The sequence below is a fragment of the Brachycentrus maculatus genome, unplaced genomic scaffold (assembly GCF_059751285.1).
Source record: "Brachycentrus maculatus isolate JH-2025_06_01 unplaced genomic scaffold, ASM5975128v1 h1tg000326l, whole genome shotgun sequence".
In the NCBI taxonomy this organism is placed as follows: Eukaryota; Metazoa; Arthropoda; class Insecta; order Trichoptera; family Brachycentridae; genus Brachycentrus; species Brachycentrus maculatus.
In genome coordinates, this window is record NW_028281075.1 from 2,931,914 (window position 1) to 2,956,712 (window position 24,799).

Consider the following 24,799-nt stretch of genomic DNA (forward strand, 5'->3'; position numbering starts at 1 on the left):
TTAACCTATTTGTAAACCTATGTATTTCTGTACAACTAATTTTGATTTGCATCATTTGGGCTTCTCAAAGATTAAAGTTGGTATTATTTTTGGTTCAAAAGATTAACCAGGTGTTAAATCGCAAAATTTAATTATTAATTATAAGTACATGTTTAAACTTATACTACACTTATGTGCCCATGCTATTTTTCCCACGTTATATCAATTAGATTACTTTTTTAATTAATGTTTTACTTAGTAAATACCACTATTTCTTAAAATCTACTGTGACACGTGTTTCGATGCATTCCGCATCATTTTCAAACACCGTATGATGCGGAATGCATCGAAACACGTGTCACAGTAGATTTTAAGAAATAGTGGTATTTACTAAGTAAAACATTAATTAAAAATGGATAGATTTTACCACAAAGTGACTGCCGAATCAATTAATGAAATTAGATTACTGTTGAAAAAAAAGCATGAATAACTTAAAAAATATATACCAAATAGCTACAATTTTGTTTTTAGCTTTTATGGGGTATTTTAAATAAAATACTTATAAATATGGCCAGTATATATGGCGCCGTTTTAGAGGGAAATCACCTTAGTTGTGGGAAAGGGCGATAGTGAATATATTTATTTAAATAAAAATTGACCATCTTCTTTTTCTTCTGCTTGGTGTAGGCCTTGTGACCTGTTTTTAAGAGGGAATAAACAGAATGTTGACAAAAAAAGTTGTAATAAAGTTTTTTCTTCTACCCGTGATTATTTTTAAATTTCACAAATAACAGAGTTAGTTTATGTTAACTATTTACGACAGTTACATTTGAAAAACATTTATCGTAATTCGTGATTTGTGTTAAAGAAAATACGGCTGTGTCCGCGATAGTTTTCTTCGGTAATAGTGCCTTCGGGGGCGCGGGAGGAATCGGCGGCGACACGTTCATCCGCGACACTCATCTGTCCATCTCCTCCCCCTCCCCGCCTGCGGCCCCACCCCGCGGGGCCGGGCCGCCATTGGCCGCGCCGCCGGACACCCCTCCCGCGGCCCCCGCCCCGCCCCGCGGCCCGCTGGCCGAGTGGCGGACTCTGCCAAACGCTGTCCGGTGGTCAGAGCGGCTGCACCGCGTCACCTAGCCACGAGCCTCTGTTTACGCGCGGAGATCGGCCGCCAGATCCCGCTAACAAGTGTCACTGCCACCAACAGCCGCGCGCGCTCCAAACACCTGAGAACCGAACACGCGATGCCAAAAGTGAATTTCGTTCTTTTTTCAAATCGAACCTGTGTTACCAACAATAAAACAAGTGACTTTTTGCCGCGCAGTGACGTTCTGTTTTCAGACTGCTTCTAACTAACTCCGGATTTGACAATTCATTTTAGTGTTTACCTCGTAGCGTTTTATATTTATTCCTGTTAAAAACATAATTGACAGGTGTATTTTCCTACGTATTTGACAGCTAAGCCTAGCCCGGTGCCCGCGTAAACAACTCACCTGTGCATACGAAGTGTCTTGTGAAGAAACTCGAGTGATAGTAAATTACCGCAAACAGTTCGAACGACAGGAATTAATTGCGGGATTTGAATCCTCCGCCGAAGAAGTGGCATTAGAAACAAAGCTGTGTCTAAACAAAGGTGTTTCTCCCATCGAAAAGTCGGAAAAAGGTAAATTTTTCGTTAATAATTTATAATTACAACGTACTGTCACTGGAGCCGAAATTCCATGTGAATGTCAGATGAGAACAATGAGTATTTTGGCCTGCTAATTACACACTCCTATACCCGGAGAACATGAAGTACGAGGAAGGTTTACTCGGCCTCTGCCGCGCCATGCAAATTTTACGTTAGAATTGTTTAAAAAAATATTAACACCTTTCTCTTAGTCGTCTTGTTAATGAGCTTTATTGTTTCACTTCACATAACGTTTCATTACACTATCAATTAAGATACGTTATTATTCATTCCCGACTCGTTGCATGTTCGTAATTTAGCCTCTCGAAAAAGCGGCATAAATTATTATGTCGCTGTTAACAAAGTCCTTAACATTAATAATTACGTTTTATGATTTAATAGCCAGTTAATCTTCTGACCCAAAAATAATACCTCGTCAACATGTCAACTCCCGAAAGATAACGATCTTTTATTTTCATATTTCAAGTGGTTGGTTCGCTTGAACTTTTGTAGGGATCGAAACGTCATTTCGCTCACTCCTTTCAAGAACGTCATAAATCAAAAAACTTCGTTTTTCAGGAGATCGTTTTTAAAGTTTTAAAATATAATACAATGTATTGAATAATACAATGTATAAGTGATTTTTTCACTGTAATATTTATTCAATGTTACCCTGGACTGGCACCTGAAGCGGAGGGCTGTTCACCTTTCCTTCATGTGTAAAACGATCAAGATAACACTTCGTTTATATGACGCAGTGCCCTATGCACCACTGGGGTGCGGGTAAGGGTTTTATTATTATTATGTATTGAAAATAAATATCAAGCCACTTTTTGAACTTTTTACTGTGCAACAGATCTTTTTAGGTAAAACCTGAAGGTTTTTTCTCCATTTGAAAAATATTTTGTTTATTTAAAAAAATAATTAAACAATACCTTTTCTTCAAAATGCAAAAACAACACATTCTACCATGTAGCGGGGAAATATTAAGTTAAAAATATGCCTCTTTTGCTGGGATATAGTACATTTTCTGGGTATTCTGAAAACATGCACAACTGAAAATTGACGATTTTTTATTTATGTTCTTGAAAGGAGTGAGCGATTTGTCAAAGTGTTGTGTATTTTATGATAAGGAGAGCATTTTCGGATTGGAAAGTCGGACTGCATAATGGATAGTGGAATTATTGTAGTTGGTAATCTGAATAAGTCCCACGCGTAGCGTATAAACGGAACTGCATACAACAAATATAGGCAAAGTAAACCTGTTCTGCAAGGAAACGCTCCAGATAAATACCTTCGGACTGGATGCAAACTGGGAAACGAGTCCACTGAACCGCGATCATCTGATTAATCAGCTGACATAACTACACAATAAATTATTTTAAAAAATAAAACAAAATAACAACTAAGTATGTATCCGCCCCCGTAGTGTAATGGTCAGCACGCTCGGCTACCGTTCTGGAGGTCCCGGGCTCGATTCCCAAGGGGGGCAAAATAAATATAACTGATTTTTTCACTGTAATATTTATTTAATATTATCCTGGACTGGTACCTGAAGCGGAGGGCTGATCACCTTTCCTTCATGTGTAAACGATCAAGATAACACTGCGTTTATATGACGCAGTGCCCTATGCACCATAGGGGCGCGGATAAGGGTTTTATTATTATGTAGTTTTTTCCACATCCATTTTATTTGACCAGCAACCGGGTTTCGTCGAAATCGACATCATCGGGCGCGTAATTATATAAAATCACGGCTTTCAACCTCTGCCTTGTTGTCTTTATTTGCACATAGAATTTCGTCTAGCCTCACACCAGTCTGATGATGTCGGTTGCGACGAAACCCGGTTGCTGGTCAAATAAAATTCACGTGGAAAAAAAACTACATAAGTTGTGTTATTTTATTATATAAAATGCAGTTCCACCAAGAAATGTCAGTACAAGACTTATATTCAAAAAAAAATTTATTTATATTTAAATAACTACACGATATTAATATTTTCCTTTAAGGTCTAATAATGTACTCTGATATTAGATTTTGAAGTTTTGCTTCGACTCTTAATTCTGTCATATCATATCTAATAATATTTATTTTTTGCACAGTACCTAAGTTCATCTTTCGTCAAAATATATACACATTTGATATTTCAAAATCAAAAAAATTACAAGGCGTTTTTTACGAGACGTTTAGTGTGAAAATGTTAAACAATTCAAATTGTATTACTAGCCTTTTATCAGAATTAAGTAAGTGCTTATAGAACATAATGGTAGGTATTTGATTTTTGGATTCATATTTTTAAACATCATATGATTAATGTATTAATTTTTAAATCAATCACAAATTTATTTAGTCTACTATATTGTATTTATGTATAAAAAAAAGTTGATTTTTATATTTATAAAAATTATTACAATTTAATACATTTTAATCGTGATCTCTTACTGACATTTTTATCATCATAATTGTTTATAGTGGGCAGGTCAGTAGTTGGAATAATCGGCGGGTATGTATGCATGAGATACATGAATTTGGAAGAGGCAAATAATGTTTTAAAAGACAGAGTGGTGTGGCGTTCTATTCTCTCTGCCTACCCCTGCGATAAGTGTTATTTAAACATCGTGATGTAAGTTACTTTATATCACGATTTTTAAGGAACACAAAAAATTCACGTACCGTCATTTTTATGTATTTTGATACATAAAATATAACAATGTAATATGTACATTAAACGTATGTAAAGAAATATTCTATATTTATTTTTTTTTAAATGTACCATACGTACGCTGCAATATTATTGTTTAAAATCAAAATCTGTAGTATTAATGTTACTATAACTTCTACAATACTTGTTTATTAGAAAAAAAAATTATCACATATTATACTTTAACACACTTAGTAAATAAGAATAATCAAAGAATAGCTAATTAATTTATTATTTTAATTTTTCTCATAAAAATTCGATTGATGCAGAATTATGTATATTAAAAGTTAAATTCGCGTAACGTGATTAGAGAATGCCACACCAATTTGTCTGCGAACAATCTTCCATATTCATGCATTTCCTCATGTAGGTATAACATTTGCACCTGAGTTAAGACATTTTGCTAACGAAAATAAGTATGAACCCTACCTTCGTTGTTTTGCCCTTAATTTGCTTAAAATTGGGAGGGTTGCAGCCAAATAATAATATCGTGTTATAAATTATGATCATGAATTTCATAATGTGCATACCTATTTAGATTAAACGCAAGACTTGGATTTTTACAAAACCTTTAGTGTTATTTAATAATGCTGAATACAGTGATTAGAGGTACCCCGAGTCATTGTTCGTCAGTAATGCGATTTTAATTGTTGCATTTTTCTCACCAGAGTAGAAAAAAATATTGAATGAACTATTGCAATGTCACTTTAATAGTTCTATTATGTGTATTTACATACATACTCGTATCTTATTGATACGATAGCAGAAATGAAGATGTTGGGATGATAATATGTAAGTCTGGGCACTTAACCTGTCATTAACTGGTTCAGGTGATCACTTTATGTGTTAATATATACAATATTTTTTAAGAGAAATATTTGTTTATTTAAACTAACTAACTAACCATCACGCCGCTTCCCCGCAGGGATAGGCAGAGAGAATCGAACGCCACACCACTCTGTCTTTGCAAACATTCTTTGCCTCTTCTACATTCATGCATCTCCTCATACATACCCGACGATTATTACGACTCCTGACCCGGCCGCTTTCAAGTATTTGACATACCTGATTGTGCCAAGTTTTCCTCGGTCGTCCTCTGCTTCTTATTTGTTATTTATTATTTACAAAAGTACTTATTTACAAAAGTGGCATAATTAACATAGATCAGAAACTTGCATTTATTTTTTATATATGAGATTCTTTCAGGTTATTTTCTCGTACTAGGAAAAGCCTGAATTACTTAATTTTTTATTTTACCATATCAATAACATATTACATGGAAAGTTTTACTGAAAAAAGTCTTTAAAAAACATTATGTAATTCTGCCACATTATAGCCAATGTTCAAAATGTGAACAGCGAGCTTTCACCGTAGACGGTAAGTTGTCGAAGGCAACCCTTATAGCGGAAGTTGTCTAGAATAAGTTAAGAAAACGAACAGATTATGGATTTGGTTTTTTCAATGTCACCAAATCATTATTATGAGGCCGGAGAGAAATCCTAAATATCTCTGGAATTTTTCTTATCTTTTAAGTGCATCGCGTGCCAGAGGCTTCCAGAGCTTTTCGCCTTGTTGACCTGATACGGTGTCGTCAGACTTCTGTCTTGCCAAATCTGAAAAAAAATAGTTGGGTAAAAAAGACGCAAACGATTATGTCAATTTTAAGTCAGTACATTTAAGATTCATATGAATTATTTTGACTGTGATAAAGGCATTTTTTAAATCATACTTTTGAAGATTGAAGAGAAAGAGATATATTTATATATATATACATGTATATATATATATATATATATATATATATATATATATATATATATATATATATATATATATATATATATATGTTAGAATACAAGGTCGTTTTATAATTGTTAATAATAATAATAAAACACGGTATTAAGAAATCATACATTTGTTAACAGCAAACTTAAAAGCAGACAAACCCTATTACGGATACACGTGGATCGTGCAAGCAACCCTTTCCACGAAGTGCGGATTAATTCGCGCGAAGGATATCCCTCCAACATATTGGGTTTTTCTCCTTGCGAGTGAGTCACCGTATGGTCTGAATATGTCGTACAATCCATACAATACACAATAGCTGAATGCCTCCGTGCATTCTCCGTATCTGTGTTTTCAGTTTAGTTTAGCTGGTTTTTACTTTACTTTGTTACTTCGTAATAGCACACATAGCAAATTGTACTTTACCACTTTAATTTATATTATACACCTTTACTTTATATTGTACCTTTGTGTGATCACCGCTACTACGACAGTCCCGGACCTGATACGATTTACCTTGATTCGCGGATTATCGGCCACCATCTTGCATACCGTGAATCGACTTTCAACATATAAAGTTTTATTAATATATTAAATAAGCCGTAAAGATTTTATCATCACAAATATGTAGGTGTGTTAAATAATACAATTATGTAGTTAATTTAAACATAAAAAAATCAACTTACCATACTTATAAATAAATATGTTTGTATACCATATTATACTGCGTATTCATGTACAATATTTGATTTGTTCGTCTTGTTACAAATTACTATTTTTTGCTGACAAAACTATAGATTTTTACGTCGGTTTTTCGTATCCAATATCCGTTTATCAGGTGCCTACTTTCTGTATTAAAAAAATATATATATTGTTTGTTTTTAATCAATTAAAATGACATCAACTGAGAGCTGACCCGAACACAGACGAATCGTTTGTAAACGGAGTGCTAAAAATCTACGATACCACGCCCCTTGGGGCTATTATGAATATATACTACAACACCATATTATTTTTGGTAGATCGTCTTTGGTGGACAACATGGTAAACATTTTACTATAATTTAATATCACGCCTTTATAAAACTGTATTTTAAATTAACAATATAAGAATTTCTGCTCAGTAAAAAGCTTCTTTTCGTCTCACCAATAGACGTCTCAAGTGAAGTTCTAGTGATTCAAGAACAATGTTTCTGAATTGGTTCATATATATAGAACTTCCAAGAATTTGAGTAGTGTGGTTGTCAATAATGGGTAGAATTGGTGAATGTTACACGTGTGTAAAGTGATCACTTAAACCAGCCTACGACGGTCGTCAGCCCCGTAAATGCCCAGACTTCCATATTCTTCATCTTTGATGAGATGTCAAAAAAATAATATGAACAATAAAAGTTTTTATATCATTACGAATTATGATACCATTCATGTATAAATATTACAATATTAATAAACAATCACACCACACTTGTATTCTTAGTAAGGGACAATTATTAATAATAGATAGCAGAGCGGGTTCGAACCCAGAAACTCTGTCTCAAAGTTCGCGACACTAACCACGGGACCACAAACCGCCGTGCATAACTTGTATAAATATGAATTACTTGTTAATTACTCTCTTTTCACCCATTGTGTAATGTTCATCTGTTCGCTAAAAGTACTTTTCTTACGATGGTTCTTAACCTAATGTTCTAGATATTTACACAATTATTATTTATTTGAAAAATACATTTTCAATTTTTTCCCCCATAGTAATTAATAATGGGAATATCTTAAATTCTAAATAAAATTATTCCCATATTATTTTGACTAATTTAATTTTCACATATCTTAGGTAACTTCATTCTAGTTTATAAGATTTTTTTACTGATTGACTCTACATTTAAAAGTTCTTCATGGGACCACGAGTTTAAGTTTAGGAGTAGAAATTTAAGTCACGTTCACAAACACTGTATAAGGGAAAAATCAAAGCATACACTTTTGTAGGGAAAGTGGCAAGCTACCCTACGCGAAAACTAAGGGAATGTGTAAGATGTAACCTTGTGATTGGTGTTATTTTTTAATATGAGATTAATAATAATACGAATTTGGTCGGCAATAGAAGCAGCGGTAGATTAAGAAAAATTTGGCACGATCAAGTATGTCAAATACTTGAAAGCGATTAGGTGAGGAGTCGTAATAATCGCCAGTTATGGATGAGTAAGAATGTTTGCAAAGACAGAGTAGTGTGGCGTTCTATTATATCTGCCTACCCCTTCGGAGAAGCGGCGTGATGGTTAGTTAATATGTAGGAAATTTATATCAACGAAAAAGTTTTTAGAATGTTTTCGGGTGGTTTTTCAAGAAAATATCGCTGAAAATAATACAGAAATTCGGGTGTATGAAATTTGAATACCTCTCGAAGGAATTTATTTTTACTAAGCGGCATCGTGTTATGCGTTGTTTTTTATTACTTTATATTATAGTTTTTGGCGTTGCACTGGATATTATTGTTTAAGCAAAACAATATGAAACATGACCTTTAGAAAAGTTTCCCAAACTATAGGTATTTATGCCCTCTTTCTCTAAGACTGCTAAAAGGTGGGTCCCAAGATTGGAAACCACCTCTGAGCTGTCTTAGAGAAAAATAACCCTATGATCTATAGTATGTAATAATACTATAGACGTCACAGTCGTTTAATTTCATAGAATAAGACGAGTTCAAAAGAAGTTTTAATATCGTAATAAACGCATTGAAATATTTCAAGTTACTCATATATTTTTAATATTTTTTTTAACTAGTTAACTTCAGGCATTTTACAACTTATAAGTATACAGATTTTTTTTTGTATTTTGTATATGAAAAGCATTGTTAACTTTGTGTTATGGTAATATAACACTCTCCTTATCATTCATTGTTCACTTTGTGTAATACCACTTTAAAAATCACTACTTCGTAAAAATATTCCACTTTTAAAAATATTCCCATTGCGATTCATTTGTCTTCTTTCTCTCAAAATTTTATTTTTGTGTTCATGTCAGACCGTAACTTAAAATTTAATATTAATCCACATATGACCTGATTATGGAATGATTATTCCGAAACCGGTTGTCACGAAGTAGTGTTTTTTAAAGTGGTATTACACAAAGTGAACGATGAATGATAAGAGCGTTTTTTGTTTTTGTATCTAACAATTTATAATTCTCTTTAATTTAATTTATATTTTTCCAAATTTAAGAATTACTTTTAAAATTTTAAACCTTAAAACTGACCATAAACCTTTTAACCCTTATCTGTTACCTCAGGAATCATTCATGCCAGGTTGCTTTTGTGAATTGTTATAAATAATTAGCGCCTCCCGGTTTTGATTACAATTTTTCTTTACGGAGTTATAAGAGAGCCTATTTCCTTTCATAAATAAAACATAAAAGAAAGAATAATAATCGCGCTTCCGGAATAAGATGATAAGTACTCGTATACTTAAAAGCTTTAAAAATTAAAAGGGTTGAAGTTTTCCTGCAGAAGCCTATCTATGAATTCTTAACCGTATTTTAAAATTAATTTTCGTCCTTTATAAAATAGGAATCTCAAATTTGAAAATGCACATATTTTGATGAATGCAAAATCTAATATCCTTAAATTTAGGTTTTAAATATATTTTCTTGTTTATTATTTTGATCCCTTGAGAAAAAACGTGTATGTATGTATAATGATATTACGTATAGGCAGGGGCGTGCCTTCCATATAGGTTGAAAAGCAGTGCCTCTCGTAACTTCACCCGCGTAACATATAAAAACGCAACCAGTGCCTACTCTATCTTACTAAGTAGTACCAGCTTGCCTTACTATCTACCTCTACTGCCTACTCTAGTAAGTAGGACCTAGCTTACCTTACTATCTACATCTACTGCCTATCCTAATTAATTCTCTGTCCACGCCACTGCGTATAAGTAGGTACATTTTGTTTCATATACTGTTAATTTCGTTGAAAAAATGTTTAATTTTCTTCTTTGTTCTTCCTACAATCTTTATGATTATTGGTTTGCTTCTTTCACGGTCAGTCACCACTCGACTCCATCCTCCGCTCGTCCCCTCAACTCGGCGTACACGCTAAAACGCATTTCGGAGATAATTTAATTAATGTACATTTTTTTATGGGAATTGCATTTATTTCTCTTGCTTATTATGTACAAGGTTTAAAGATCATTAAGTGGATTTTTATTTATTCTAACCATACAAATATGTTTAAATTTTAATCTGTGTTGGTAACAGGAGGGATAATCTAGTGTGGGCCAATCGGGAACATCTCAGCATTTACTCATTGCTGGGAGGAAACCACGTAAAACTCCTCAGGAGAAGCCGGACTGTTGACTGTAGTCAGCAGATCTTCCGTTCCACTAGAAGAGGGTTCGCCATTTTGTGGCCTAGCATTAGCTAGAACACGGATTACCATGTAGGTTTAACTAGGTCGTCCTCTGTAGTTTGTGCCTTCGCACATGCCTTCCGCAATATTAAGAAGCAGATCTTGGTGTCTTAAATTATGCCCTATCAATATGGCTCGCTGTCGTGTTACTTTATTTAGTATATAACTAGACTCACAAACCTTCACCCCTTCCACATTCATGCATCTCTTCATACATACCCACCGAATTTTTCATCATGCCTGATTATGCCAAGTTTTCCTCGGTCTTCATCTGCTTCTTTTTTCAACTACATTCGCCCTCTTAATTTTTGTTTTCCCGTAAATATTAGAGTGAAAAAGAAAATATGAGTCTGCAGGCAAAATTGTAATGTATGTATATTTTTACTTTTATGTCCGCTTCCGTTGTGTAATAGGTTGTGTACCTACCCGTTTGTACCAGCTGAAGGTTTGGTACGAGGTTCGACTCTCAGGGGGGTGAAAATAAATATCGCTTATTTTTCACTCTTATATCTATTCAATATCACCCTAGAGTGGTACCCGAAGCGCTAGAATTAATAGTTTTCGTTATGTAATTAACGATAAAGATAACACTTCCTTAATGCGATGAAGTGCCATATGCACCTGTTAGTCCGTATAAGGGTTAGAAAAAGATTTGTGTACCAGTATAGGTAGGTATTATAAAATATGATACTTTTTTATGAGTAGGTAGTCAGGCCCTTATACTATATCAACCATGTGGAGTATTTGAATTTAATACTGTTTTATTATTCGTTGAACCTTTTTATGAGAATTCTCGAAAGTTCGCTGCGACCCTTATTCCAGAATAAAGAGATTTAAAAATCATAATCCTCCCTTTTATAGGTACGAGGTTATTGCAGACTTATTCCTTACCCCGGGGTATTTATAGACCTTCTTAGAACGGCCAAATCTAAAAACTGATTACACCAAGTATATATTGAGTTATTTATGTAAACAAAAAGTATAATTTTTTTTACATCTCAACATAGATGAAGAAGAATATGGAAGTCTGGACATATACGGGGCTTACGACCGTTTAGGCTGGTTTAAGTGATCACTTTACACACGTGGAACATACACTAATTCTACCCATAATTGACAACCATACTATTCAAATTCTTGTACGTTTTATATATATATATATATATATATATATATATATATATATATATATATATATATATATATATATATATATATATATATATATATATATATATATATATATATATATATATATATATATATGATCCAATTTTTAAACATTAATTTTCACTAGTGTCATCTATTGGTCAGACGAAAAACCTTTTTTTATTGAGTTTAAACTCTTATTTGTATGTGAGATCCGAATCCTGGATTATGCCAGACTATTATTACTTAAACCAGCCTAAGACAGTCATAAGCCCCGTAAAAGCCCGGATTTCCATATTCTTTTTCACCTTTGTATTATCTCCAATTATAGGGGTTATTTATCATATTATTTTTTTGACATCTCAATCTACAATTGGAGACAATCCAGATTTGTGAACAAGTATTTGGACACACTCAAAATGTTGTTTAAGTGTATAATATTCGGTTCTAAACAGTAATTAAAGTATTCCATTTCCGGGCAATACGAGTAAGTATTAAGTATACATGTATTTTATTGTAAACCTTCTCAGGTTCTAGAAATGAATGCGAAACGATTTAAGTGTTATTACTGCCACCTATTGTGCGAGAATTGTAACTCATCTCCGCTGGTCCTATTTTCAACAACTTTTGTCATTTAAAAATACAAAATTAGGTCCGAAGTATTTATTACATCTTTTTAAAAAAATACGCTAATTATTTCGGAATTGTTATCACTAGATTATATATATATATTATTTGAATTAATGCAAATTTTATTATAAAGGTATTAAAATATAATTCCCAATGATAAGAAATAAAAATAAAAATTCCTTCAACCTTCAACGTCCCAAGGACCCAACTCTAAAATTTAGAATTAGCTTCACATACGGTGTTTGAAAATGATAAATGCATAGATTTTACCACAAAGTGACTGCCCAATCATTTAATGAAAATATAATTGGTTGGATTAGCTTTTTATCCTGTTGTGGGCCTTATGCGTACCGAATAATGAATGTGCACTGTATAGGATGGATGCAGTGTTGACTTGATCATTAATTACATAAAGGCATGGTAACAAGTTATGAATTTCTTTGATAGTTCGAAGGTTTTTTGTGTATGTTAGAAATTCAAGAGAATATTACAGACAAACATGCATAACGGTAAAATAAAAATAAAACAATACAAGTACAATTACATATTTCCTTCACAAACATTTTAATGATTAAAGAAAACACTTGTTTTTTTACCACTTGAGTTTTGTTATAGACTACATGTTTCAGAAGTTAAACTTCCATCATTCAGGTCTGTATAATAACTAAAATATGAAATATAATATTGTTCTATAAATAAGGAGAGGGGAAAGTAAGGGTAAAAAACAAGTGTTTTCTTTAATCATTGTAACATGTCTTACCACAAAGTTAATGCCGAAACAATAAATAAAATAAACATTTTAATAATATTATTCTGAAATGTTTTAGAAGAAACATATATCTCATCTAAAATTAATTTATATTTGATTACACGTTTTATTATAATCAGGTCCTATATTTTTGCCTGGCTTTGCATGTCTTTTAGAAAATTTCGAAAAATTTTGTATTTCTGGTTTGTATGGGCTACTGAAACCCTAAAATTAATAAATGATTCATGTTTCGAAAAATATATATGTAATTATTTGGGATTTAAAAAAACATTAGAGTGATAAAAAATCAGTTATGTTAATCGGACCCGAGACCCTCTTTTAAACGCGCTTACCACTACATTACGGACGCGGCAAGTGCAATTATAATATGTATTATAATTTGTATGTATTGTAACACAGATAGATATTTGTATATATTTCTCAATATAAAAACTCAACTTAATAGTGTGCATATGACAGCACTAGTATGCTGATGTGCATTTTCTCATTTCGTAAAATGAATCGTGTATTATACAAACTCACGTGATTTTTTCTCAAATTACACGAAGCACCCTAAAATGTCTAACTCTTCTCTTCTTAAACGACAGCACTAATGTGTAAGTGTGCTTTTTCTCATCTCTTAAAATAGATCATATATATTCTTCGACCTGTCGTGATTTTTCTCAAATTTCACAAAGCACCCTAAAATTTCTCACTCTTCTGTTCTTAAACTCATTGAAAATCTTGGAGATATTTAGCTTCACCCTCGCGTTTCGCATCACTCTTTCTAAGATATATGTAAACCTCAATATATAAATAAAATTAAATAGTGTACATATGGCAGTACTAATGTGTAAATGTGCCTTTTCTCGTATCTTACAATGAATCATACATTCTTCGACCTGTCGTGATTTTTGTCAAATTTCACAAAGCACCCTAAAATTTCTCACTCTTCTGTTCTTAAACGCATTGAAAATCTTAGAGATTTTTAGCTTCACCCTCGCGGTTCGTATCACTCCTTCTAATTGCACCCCTCTCCCTTCCTCGCCGCCGACTTCCACACACAGCCCGACACACCCCCGCAGAACCTACCGATACTCGCACGATTCTTTTAACTCGGACACCCCAGTACGACCGAGAGAGACGGACTACCAGACGGAAAATGCGAATCCGACGGGGGTCGCGTGGTGTCGTCCTTTTCCCGCCGGGTCGCGCCAGAGGGGGACAGGCGACGCGGGGCGCGCGAGCTCGCGTCACGACCGTCGCGGCGCTTGCGTCTTTGTCTAATCGGATTCATTAACGTCGGATCCGGGAATTATGCGTCCATTGGCAGTCCGAGGAAGGCCGACAGATGCACCGCGGCAACCGACGAAGCCGCACGCGCTCTTACCGCCGCTGGTCCACGTCGCCACAGAGCTTCGCCATCTGTCAAACTCGCCTCCGAAAGTTTTGACGTTTTGTTGGCGCGCTTTTGAATCAACTTTGTTTTTTTAACGTTCGCTTCGAAGTTTTCCGTAAAAAAATTAAAATTAAGTTTTTTTAAACATTATTATAATTATACGTTTTGGGATGTTTTATAGAAGTGATTTGTTTAAATTGACATAAATGACTAAACGATTCGCATAAACTTTTTGAAACAGTCGTAATACTTTCAAAGTTAACATTCTAAATATTTTACGTGCAATTAACAAAAATACATTCAAAACAATGAACATGAATTTAATGTGAGAAAAGTACAATTAAGAATATGTTCGGTGAATTAAACTAATTAATAGCGTACCCACTATTCCGCTATTTAAAATTCAGAAACCACTTACGGAGTTCTTTAGGAGCTTTCATCGAGAGGTGCGAAGAATAATTTCGAAAAACAATTTAGTTTCCGACCGTTAGATAATACTAGATAGAAGAAGTGTTAAGGGTCGCGCTTGTTGTTGCAGCGCGTCATGAGCGGGCAGCACTAGTGCAGCCGGCAGCCGGTAGCAGGCAGCAGGCAGCGGCAGACGCGGCTCCAGGCAGCAGCAGCAGCAGCGGCAGCAGCATGGCCGCGGCCGGCCAGCAGGAGCACTACAGCCTGCGCTGGAACAACCACCAGCACCACCTGCTGCGCGCCTTCGCCGCCCTGCTGAGGGCCGAGGCGCTGGTGGACGTCACGCTGGTGTGCGCCGAGGGCCGCGTGCGCGCCCACAAGGTCGTGCTGAGCGCGTGCTCGCCCTTCTTCCGCCGCATCTTCTCCGAGAACCCGTGCAAGCACCCCGTCATAGTGCTCAAGGACTTCCACGGCTGGGAGGTGCAGGCCGTGGTGGACTTCATGTACCGCGGCGAGATCAGCGTGGCGCAGGAGCAGCTCAAGATGATCATCAAGGCGGGCGCCGCGCTGCAGGTGCGCGGGCTGGTCGAGCAGGAGGGCCGCGAGCCCAGCCCGGGCGGCGCGTCGCCCGAGCCGGCGGCCGCCGCCAGCCCGCGCTCCGAGCCCGAGCCGGCGCGCCCAGAGCCGGCCGGCTCGCCCGACTGCTGCTCGCCCGTGCCGCGCCGCAAGCAGGCGCGCCCGCGGCGCCGCTCGGGCGAGGGCCCGCAGGACCTGTCGCTGGGCGCGCGCCGCAGCCCCTCGGCCGGCCTGCGCGAGGCGCGCCGCCCCAAGCTGGAGGCCGAGGAGCTGCGCCACAGCCCGGAGGCGCCCGCGCCCCCGCACCCGCACCCGCACCCGCCCGCGCGCCTGCCGCCCCCGGAGCCCATGCCCTACCCGCCGGCGCCCTCCGTGTCCGCCATGGCCCTCACTCCGCCACACAGTGAGTACCCAAGTAATTGCTTTATTTCAATATTTATTTTTAAAAAATCACAAGCGTCACATTGCTTTCTAAAACTTAAATTCTTAATTTCAAAATATACGAGAAAACCCGGAATAATGAAAGCTTTATAGAATGCAGTGTGTATATTAAATTGACATCGATACATAGGTATTAAAAAAACAGTATTAAGAATATTAAAAACATACGTTTAAAGAAACATTGAATTTTCAGGAATTTTCTTAAAGGCACTAATGAAACTATTTTTTTTTAAACTATTCCAATATTTCATTCATACTCCTTAATAATGTGATAATGGTTTCCGTCTCTTTGTGTTAAGTGTGTAAAGTTACTCACCTTCGTGTGTAGAACTAATAATACGTAAATAATAATGATTGTAATATACATTTAACTCTAATTATATACCTACTACTTACAATAAAAGCTTATCTTCGGCACTCTTTTTTCAATTATCTCGAATTTAATTATCATACCTGTGTGAAGTAAAACCAAAATCATATATTTATTTTATGAGGCAATTCAATTGTTCAAACGGAGTGCGATCACTTGTGCGAATACTTTCTTTATTGTTCGATCGATTTAACATCTGAACAATTTAACGTTTTACTCAAACATACACCTACTAACGTACGCGAAATATTCCTTTTACTGGACCCAGTTAAAATGCAATTAATTTAAAAAATTGTAAAGCTTATTATACAAAATATACGTATTGGCGGGCTTATTGCTGAGAAGCAATATCTTCCAAGCAACTAAAAACAGCTTAGTGATACTGGTCAAAATTTGAACCTAATACAGCCGTTTGAAATAATAGGGCAGATAGTGCTTATACATAAGTAAACAAAAAAAAACATACATAACGATTAATCTCAACATAAATAAAAACAATTAAATAAACATATCGCTCACTCCTTTCAACAACGTCATATGTCAAAAAACTTGATTTTTCAGAAAATGTTTTTCAAGTTTAAGAATATAATGAAATGTATTAAAAATAATATCAAGCCACTTATTGAACTTATTACTGTGCAACAGATCTTTTTAGGGAAAACCTGAAGGTTTTTTATCCATTTGAAAAATATTTAGTCTATTAAAAAAAATTAACAATACCTTTTCTTCAAAATGCAAACACAACACTTTCTGCCCTGTGGCGGGTAAATATTAAGGTAAAAATATGCCGCTTTTGCTGAGATATAGTACATTTTCAAAAAAAACTTTCATTCAGCATTCCGAAAACTTGCATAACTAAAAATTGATTTTTGATATATGACGTTGTTGAAAGGAGTGAGCGATCTATAATACTTGTATTGGCCGGGAATGGAATACTCTAATAACTGTTGAGTACCGAATATTCTGCTTTTTAACAACATTTTGAGTGTGTCTAAATACATTTTCTGGGCATTCCGAAAACATGCACAACTGTAAATTGACGATTTTTGATAAATGACGTTGTTGAAAAGATTGAGCGATGTATGAATTTACCAGAAATTTTACGGAAATGATTTTATATTCTTTTACCTCCATCCGCACCCACAAGTGCATAGGGTATCGCATCATTAAGTTAACATTGACACTGTGTTAACTCGTTAAATCATACTAAGGCGAGGTCATTAGTCCTGTCGTCTAGATGTTTACTTATAGATATTGGAGTGGAATAGAGAAGCAGTTGACGTAAAAATAGTATGTATGAGGAGATGTATGAATGTCTAAGAATCTTTGCAAATACGTTTTCCGTACCACCACTGAGATAGGAATGGGAAAATATGAACAAATATGTTTTTTTACAACATTTTGAGTGTGTCCAAATACGTGTTCACAAATCTGGATTATCTCCAATTATACGAGTTATTTTCATCTCATCAATAGATGTCTCTAGTGAAGTTCTAATTCAAGAACAATGTTTCTAATTTGGTTCAAATATATAGAACTTCCAGAATTTGAGTAGTGTGGTTGTCAATCATGGGTAGATTTGGTGAATGTTACACGTGTGTTAAGTGATCACTTAAACCAGCCTATGACGGTCGTCAGACCCGTAAATGTCCAGACTTCCATATTCTTCTTCATCTTTGATGAGATAATATGAAATATGTTTTTTTAAACTTATTTAGCATTGTATTTTTTAAAGGAATTAATCAATTGGACGGAGGTAATTATGATACCTACATGGCAACTATTTTAAATAGATGCTTTATACCACAAGATCACTTGGAAGTAAACTTAAACAATTTCCTACAAATTTATCCGTACGATTGTTTTAATAGCATTTATAATAAGAATGCCCAACACAATATAACTTTCTTAATTGGTTGAAACACTTTATCCGGTTTAACACATTTACACATTGGTTATAGTTAAATTTAAATGAAAGCTTTATTCAATATCAAGTAACTGGGTTAACTATTTTTTTCAGCTTACAAGTTATATACGTCTAAAAAGAAATTATGGCCACATTCTTTTTTATGAGAACCAGAGTTAATTCAACACTTTTGTGGCTGTGTTGCATTTTTAAATATTAAATTGAATCGTAACTAAACTTTCGATGTACAGTAAATCCTCGATATAACGGACTAATTGGGGGTAAGGGGAGTCCGTTTAAGCCGATAGTCCATTTAATAAAAATCTTTTAAAAATAAATCAAAAACCTTGTTTTGAAAATATGATCGCTGTATTTAGATATAAATTATCCGAAAAAAAAACACAAAAAAATTGTATTTTAACTATAAAACTTCTTCCTTTTTCTCTTAAGCCTATCCACACCCGATGGTGCGTAGGGCATTGCATCTAATCGATGTAGTTTTACCTCAATCATTGATCTCATGAAGGCAAAATAACCAGTTTTTTGTTTTAAGTAAGTAAAAAGTCCAAGGTAGTATTAAATGAATATTAAGGGGTAACTAGCGATCTGGATGATTCAATAGGCGTTCGGCTGCGCGAAAAGCCGGTCAAGTCTCTGCGCACGATTATTTTTAAAATATGTATACTTATTGAATTTTGCGTTTTTTAGAATATTAAATAGAAAAAAATATGTTTATAATTTTTTGAATTCCCAACTCCAATAACTCTTTTCTTTTTAAGACCATATATATATATATATATATATATATATATATATATATATATATATATATATATATATATATATATATATATATATATATATATATATATATATATATATATATTTCGAAGAAAAACTTAATTTTACAAAAACGGTATTTGAAGCAAAAAATTCAATTGCGTCAAATATTACCCTGGTTCGAAGAAAATTAAGTTGTGATTTATCGTATATTCTGCCTTAATGCATTGTATCGTCGTACGGTTTCTTGATCGTCAATTTCAAGGCGTTTCCGTCACTAATCCAGTGTTTTATCCAACAATTATTTATATCCATTTTTATTTTTATGTCTAACGAATTTGCTATTTTAAAATCAGTTTTAGATCGGGCGGTATTGTTAGGATGTTAAAATTGCCGAAAAAATATTTACAGTCATATAATATTACATAGTAAATGCGTTATCTATCTATTGTAATCGACCATCAGATCTGATAGAGCATACTCGTATTGCAATTCATTGATTTCGTCGGAAATAAAATGAAGGCAAGGGGATGATAAACCAGACGCCGCGAATCCTGGGTAAAGTCTATTTCCGGAAGTTGGTTAGTAAAATTATAATTTAAATCTATCCACCCTTCTTTCTGAACCTAATTCTAGAATTGCAGGCATAATTTCGAAAATGATAAAGCTAAACGCATTTAAACTATGAATTTTTTTATTAATTGTTATTATTATTTTCTATACTTTTTTTGTTTGTAAATAAAAATAATACTTGACACTGGCAGAAACATCCTTTCACTGGGTGACTGCCAAATAAATAATTAAAAAAAAAGACATACTATCGTATGAAATAATGCAATTACTTATATTACATTTTTTATTATTAAAAATGAAATAGAGTAATCCAAATTGTCTTATGTGGTATAAGATTACAGTTTAGTTTCGATTTGAAGTATTGTTTTGATTTATATACTTATATCAATTTTTTTATGTATGTTCAATGCATATTTTATTAGTAAATATTTTTTTATCTATAAAAACTTACATTGTCCAAAGCGTTTCCCTACCTAGGTTATTAACATTAATAAAATTGTCCTATATCGCCTACTTTAAATTTTTTAGTATCGTTAAATATATCTTATCATTGAGGCATATAAATGGACAAAGTATAAACAATATAAAAAAATAAGTTAATTAGTTTATAAATTACTTAATTCGATATACATATCGCCCACTCCTTTCAACAACGTCATAAATCTAAAATCGTCAATTTTCAGTTTTGCATGTATTCGGAATGCCCAGAAAATGTACTATATCCCAGCAAAAGCGGCATGTTTTTGACTTAATATTTACCCGCTACAGTGCAGAAAGTGTTGTTTTTGCATTTTTAAGAATAGGTATTGTTTAATTATTTTTTTAAAATATACTAAATATTGGAGAAAATACCTTCAAGATTTACCTATAAGGATCTGTTGCACAGTAAAAAGTTGAATAAGTGGCTTGATAATTATTTTTTATGCATTTTATTATATTTTTAAACTTTAAAAACGTTCTCCCGAAAAATCAAGTTTTTTGATATATGGCGTTGAAAGGAGTGAGCGTTACTCATATGACAATATTTTTTTTTTATTCAATAATATTTGGTTACGGTTTACTATGTACTGATGGCGTCGTGGCGTAATTGGGTAGACGCTTGACTGCGAAACCTGCGTCGCGGGTGTTATTCCCGCCAATTGCAAAATAAATTCAAGAAAGATATATTTTCAATTGGTCTGAGTGTTTGTGAAGTATTTTTCACACCAACCTTTCCTATCCTTACTATCCTACCTGCAGACAAGCCTCTAAAAGTAGAGGCTTTGCGGGTTATTACTTTATAAAAAATAATAAAAATATTTTTATTTAAAAAATAATACAATTATGTATTCTTTTTTAACCTTCAAACCCTATTAACGTAATAATGCATCCTTTTTCTACGGTATTATATAACATTTACCTCTGTACCAAATTTTTTCATATCAATTAACTGTTTTATTGGTCTTCTTAAATATTCTTTGATAATCACTTTAATGTCGGAATAATAATTTTTATTAAGCTGAATACTAATCGACCTTCCACCATTTTTGTAAAAATCATTGAACCATCAAAGGCAAACACAAACAAGCCTTGAATATTGGTTTTAAAAAAAATATGTCATGTTCACTTTTTTTCATTATTTATTAACGCAGTAGCTTTATAGAATTAATCCTTTGTATGTAATCGTGTAGGTTTGTATATACCAACCGACTTCCTGGTATATTTATCAGAAACAATCTCAAACAAAAAGAGATAAATCGAGGGAACAAGATATACAGTATTAAAAGTAAACTTTGTTTTTAAACATTTTCTTCTGGTATAAAATGATTGAACTCTGTATTTCGAAAAGGTTGAAAGTCACAATTTTTTTGAAAAGTAGGTAATTTAATATGTTTTGTTTTGTTTGTTTTTCCTTTATACACTTTCATTTGGCATATAGAAAAAATACTTTCTCGTGTCAATCAATCAAATTTTGTACTTAAGTTCGACTATTTAAAAAAAATTTAAAAAATGTATTTAGTTTCCACATATTCAATGCTTTATGCGATGTATTGGAAAAATTCAGTTTTTTTTTTCTAAAGAAATACACATATCGCTCACTCCTTTCAAGAACGTCATAAATCAAAAATAGTCAATTTTCAGTTGTGCATGTTTTCGAAATGCCCAGAAAATGTACTATATCCCAGCAAAAGAGACATATTTTTAACTTAATATTTACCCGCTACAGGGCAGAAAGTGTTGGTTTTGCATTTTAAAGAAAAGGTATTGTTTAATTATTTTTTTAAACATACTTAATATTTTTCAAACGGAGAAAAAACTTTCAGGTTTTACCTAAAAAGATCTGTTGCACAGCAAAAAGTTCAATAAGTTTCTTGATATTTATTTTTAATACATTTTATTATATTTTTAAACTTTAAAAACGTTCTCCTGATTTTTTTTTTATTTTTTATTATGACGTTCTTGAAAGGAGTGAGCGATATGGTTTTGAAAAAAAATAATAGAAAGGTAAAGACATTAAAAAAATTGTTTAAAAAAAAAAAATATAATCGAAAAAAACAAACAAAGATCTGATATATATATTTTAAATAGGCGTGAACTTACGTCCAGCTCTCAACGCTGCCGGACTCTAACTAAATTTTAATAGTGCAATTAAGGCCTTAAATATTTTAAGTTCTCATTTTCAAATATACTTATGTTTGGCAAATTCGCGCAAATTTGCTGAAAATTTAAGTCATTCTAACAGTTAAATAAATTACTTAATTGACCTTACTAAAGTACCTACATACCCAATACATCTATAAATAAGTAAAAAAAAATACTGTGTTCAATTCAAGGTATTTAATTAAAAATATTAAGTGGAAACAGAACCTTTGTTTTTAAATCAGCGTACGTTGAACACGCATTCGATCCATTCATGAAATAAAATATGCTAACAATTTTGGTTGGTTAGAAGATATTGCTTCTTAGCAATAAGCTAGCTAACGTGCTTTTTTCTGTATTAAGTCAAAATAAAAATAAAAATATTACGCATTTTTTCACGCGTGTCGCCAAAATTTTATTGCGTGCGACATTTTTTTTCTATCCTTGGCCTTATTCTTCTACCCTTCTTTGATAAAGCTATTTTAAAAATAAAATATACAAAACAAAAATTATCCTTCTTTAATGCGATTTATCAATCGTTTTTCATTGAATTTTAAATTTAACTTTATATAAAAACAATGTGGAAGAAAACATCTACGTATCAGTTTTAACTAATTTGCAATTAAACACATTCTTGTGTTTGAAGCTCTACATTGGATTGATGTAGCGGTATATTATTTGTAAATAACGTGAAAGTCTCGCGTGTACGTTGCCAGATCTAATCTATTCAGATAAAGATGTATATTTTCGTTTGTTCCAAGTCTTATATAAAAATATAAAAAAATCTAACTTTTTTTATAAAATGGAATATAACCTCCAATTTGCTTTGTAAAACGTCTAATTCGAAGTGAAAAGCCTGTATTACCGAATTACTAATCTTAAATACTTATGTACGATGGTAATTTTTTGGACTTTTTACGATGTATTCCGTTTGGACGCAATCGGTAAATAAAATTTAGTTCACCTTACACTATGTTTTTAGGTTTTTGTGATTTTCATTTCTGCTCGGGTCCACTACAAATTATCAATGTTATTCTGTCACCATAGCTGCTCGGGAGTTCATTTCTCTTCGAAGCCAACGCACAAAACAATAGTTTACAAGAGTAATAAACAACCATAATATTGCAGACGTTCCCCGGCATCTTAATTGCGCAACCTGCGAACTCTTTGCACCCGAATCAGTCTCACGATCCAAATAATGTAGAACCGCCTAAAACACAGAATACGGAACAAAAAGTTAAATGAATTTATCCGAGTCTGGTGTCTGCATACACGCTTTAACCCGACGGCCGCGGGCGACTCACGGGTGAGTCGCCCTATACTTGCCTCGTACGCGGGCGACTCATATAGGAGCCGCGAAGTTTCTCCCGCGATATTTGAATGAAAATATACTGGTCGGTGGTGAAACTTATACTCTAAAAAATCTTGAATCATTACACTACTGACATCTTTTGGCATCAGTCTAAAATAAGGTTCCCAGCCAACCAGACGACACTTTAAAGACAAGCCCTAATTCTGATTAAATCAACAGCAGATTTAAATGTTCCCGCGCCGTAGCGAGCGTGTGACGGAAGCGCGTATTTGGTTCAGATAAGCGGTGACCTGCACCGACTCGAAACATAAGTACTCTTTATTTTGCGAATGTGAAAAACTATCATTAATCTTATTAAGTTGATTTAATTTATTAAGGACGTGAAGCATTATTTAATATGCAAACAATAATCATGTGGTGGCTGTTTTTAGTACAAAATGCTTAGTGAGATATTTTAATATCTGTAGAAAGTGAATCGAACTTTATTGTGTTTTAAACTTTTTTCGTTTTATTCATTAAAAAATTTCGTGAAATGATTTATGTAGTGTCAAGAAAAAGTATAGTAACAATTACGTGATTTAAAAAAAAGTGATTTTTAAGTATATATATTTTAGTTTACTTCTTAAATTTAAAATGTCAGGTCCTGGTCTTAGCGGTGATGAAATTTTGAAAAATCTGGAGTCAATAGACTCGGATTTTGAAATGAGCGGAAGCGACAGTAATAGTGAAGCTGCCGAATCTATTTATTTTTCCGATACGGAGATAAAAGTCGAAGAAGGGGATGAAATTTCGTGCGATGCAGGCCCTTTTGTACCAATAGTACATGAATTCGATCATTTCACTTCAGGTATTAATCCTGATACAATATTAACCGAAGATTCTACAGAGCGGGACTTTTCGAAGATTTTTTTAAAGGATGAAATAATTTTTATATATACAAGATGAGCACTCTCGATTTTACGGAATAGGCAAGAATACATAAATAGGTGGACACCACAATTTTGGAAATATATGTTTTCATTGAAATTGCTTTCGCGATCACGAGAAATAAACATCTGACGATAGAAGAGCAATCGTTGCGTTATTTATGTCTTTTTAAGTTTAGTGTGTATTATTCTAAGACCTTTTCAAGTGTTAACTATAAAAACTACAACGGCTCACGGCGGCTCTGGTGCGGTACCCGCGCACGGCTCTAACGTGCGGTATGTATGTGTGATGTGTATATGCATGCATATACTTATGTAGTGTCTATATGGCGCCGCCGGCCTTGTATGGGAAACGATCTTCGATGATTTATCAAGATTTGGTGACGTTTTAGGAGTTTATTTACATTTAGAAACGTACTTCATAAT

At 33.8% G+C, this 24,799-nt stretch overlaps 1 protein-coding gene across 3 annotated transcripts in view; it reads left to right on the forward strand.

The window, feature by feature from the left end:
* The first annotated feature begins 1,104 nt into the window (after positions 1-1,104).
* LOC148304293 (protein jim lovell-like) overlaps positions 1,105-24,799 on the forward strand; it is a 36,964-nt gene continuing 13,269 nt past the window's right edge. Inside the window, exons 1-2 of one of the 3 annotated variants that reach the window (XM_088268720.1) lie at positions 1,105-1,645; positions 15,001-15,849. In XM_088268720.1, the coding sequence (XP_088124846.1) occupies positions 15,102-15,849 (748 nt within the window). In that variant the 5' untranslated portion in view covers positions 1,105-1,645; positions 15,001-15,101. Of the gene's footprint in view, positions 1,646-14,371; positions 14,909-14,939; positions 15,850-24,799 lie in introns of those variants that run through there. The other 2 variants (XM_088268722.1, XM_088268721.1) reach the window with 2 other exon arrangements.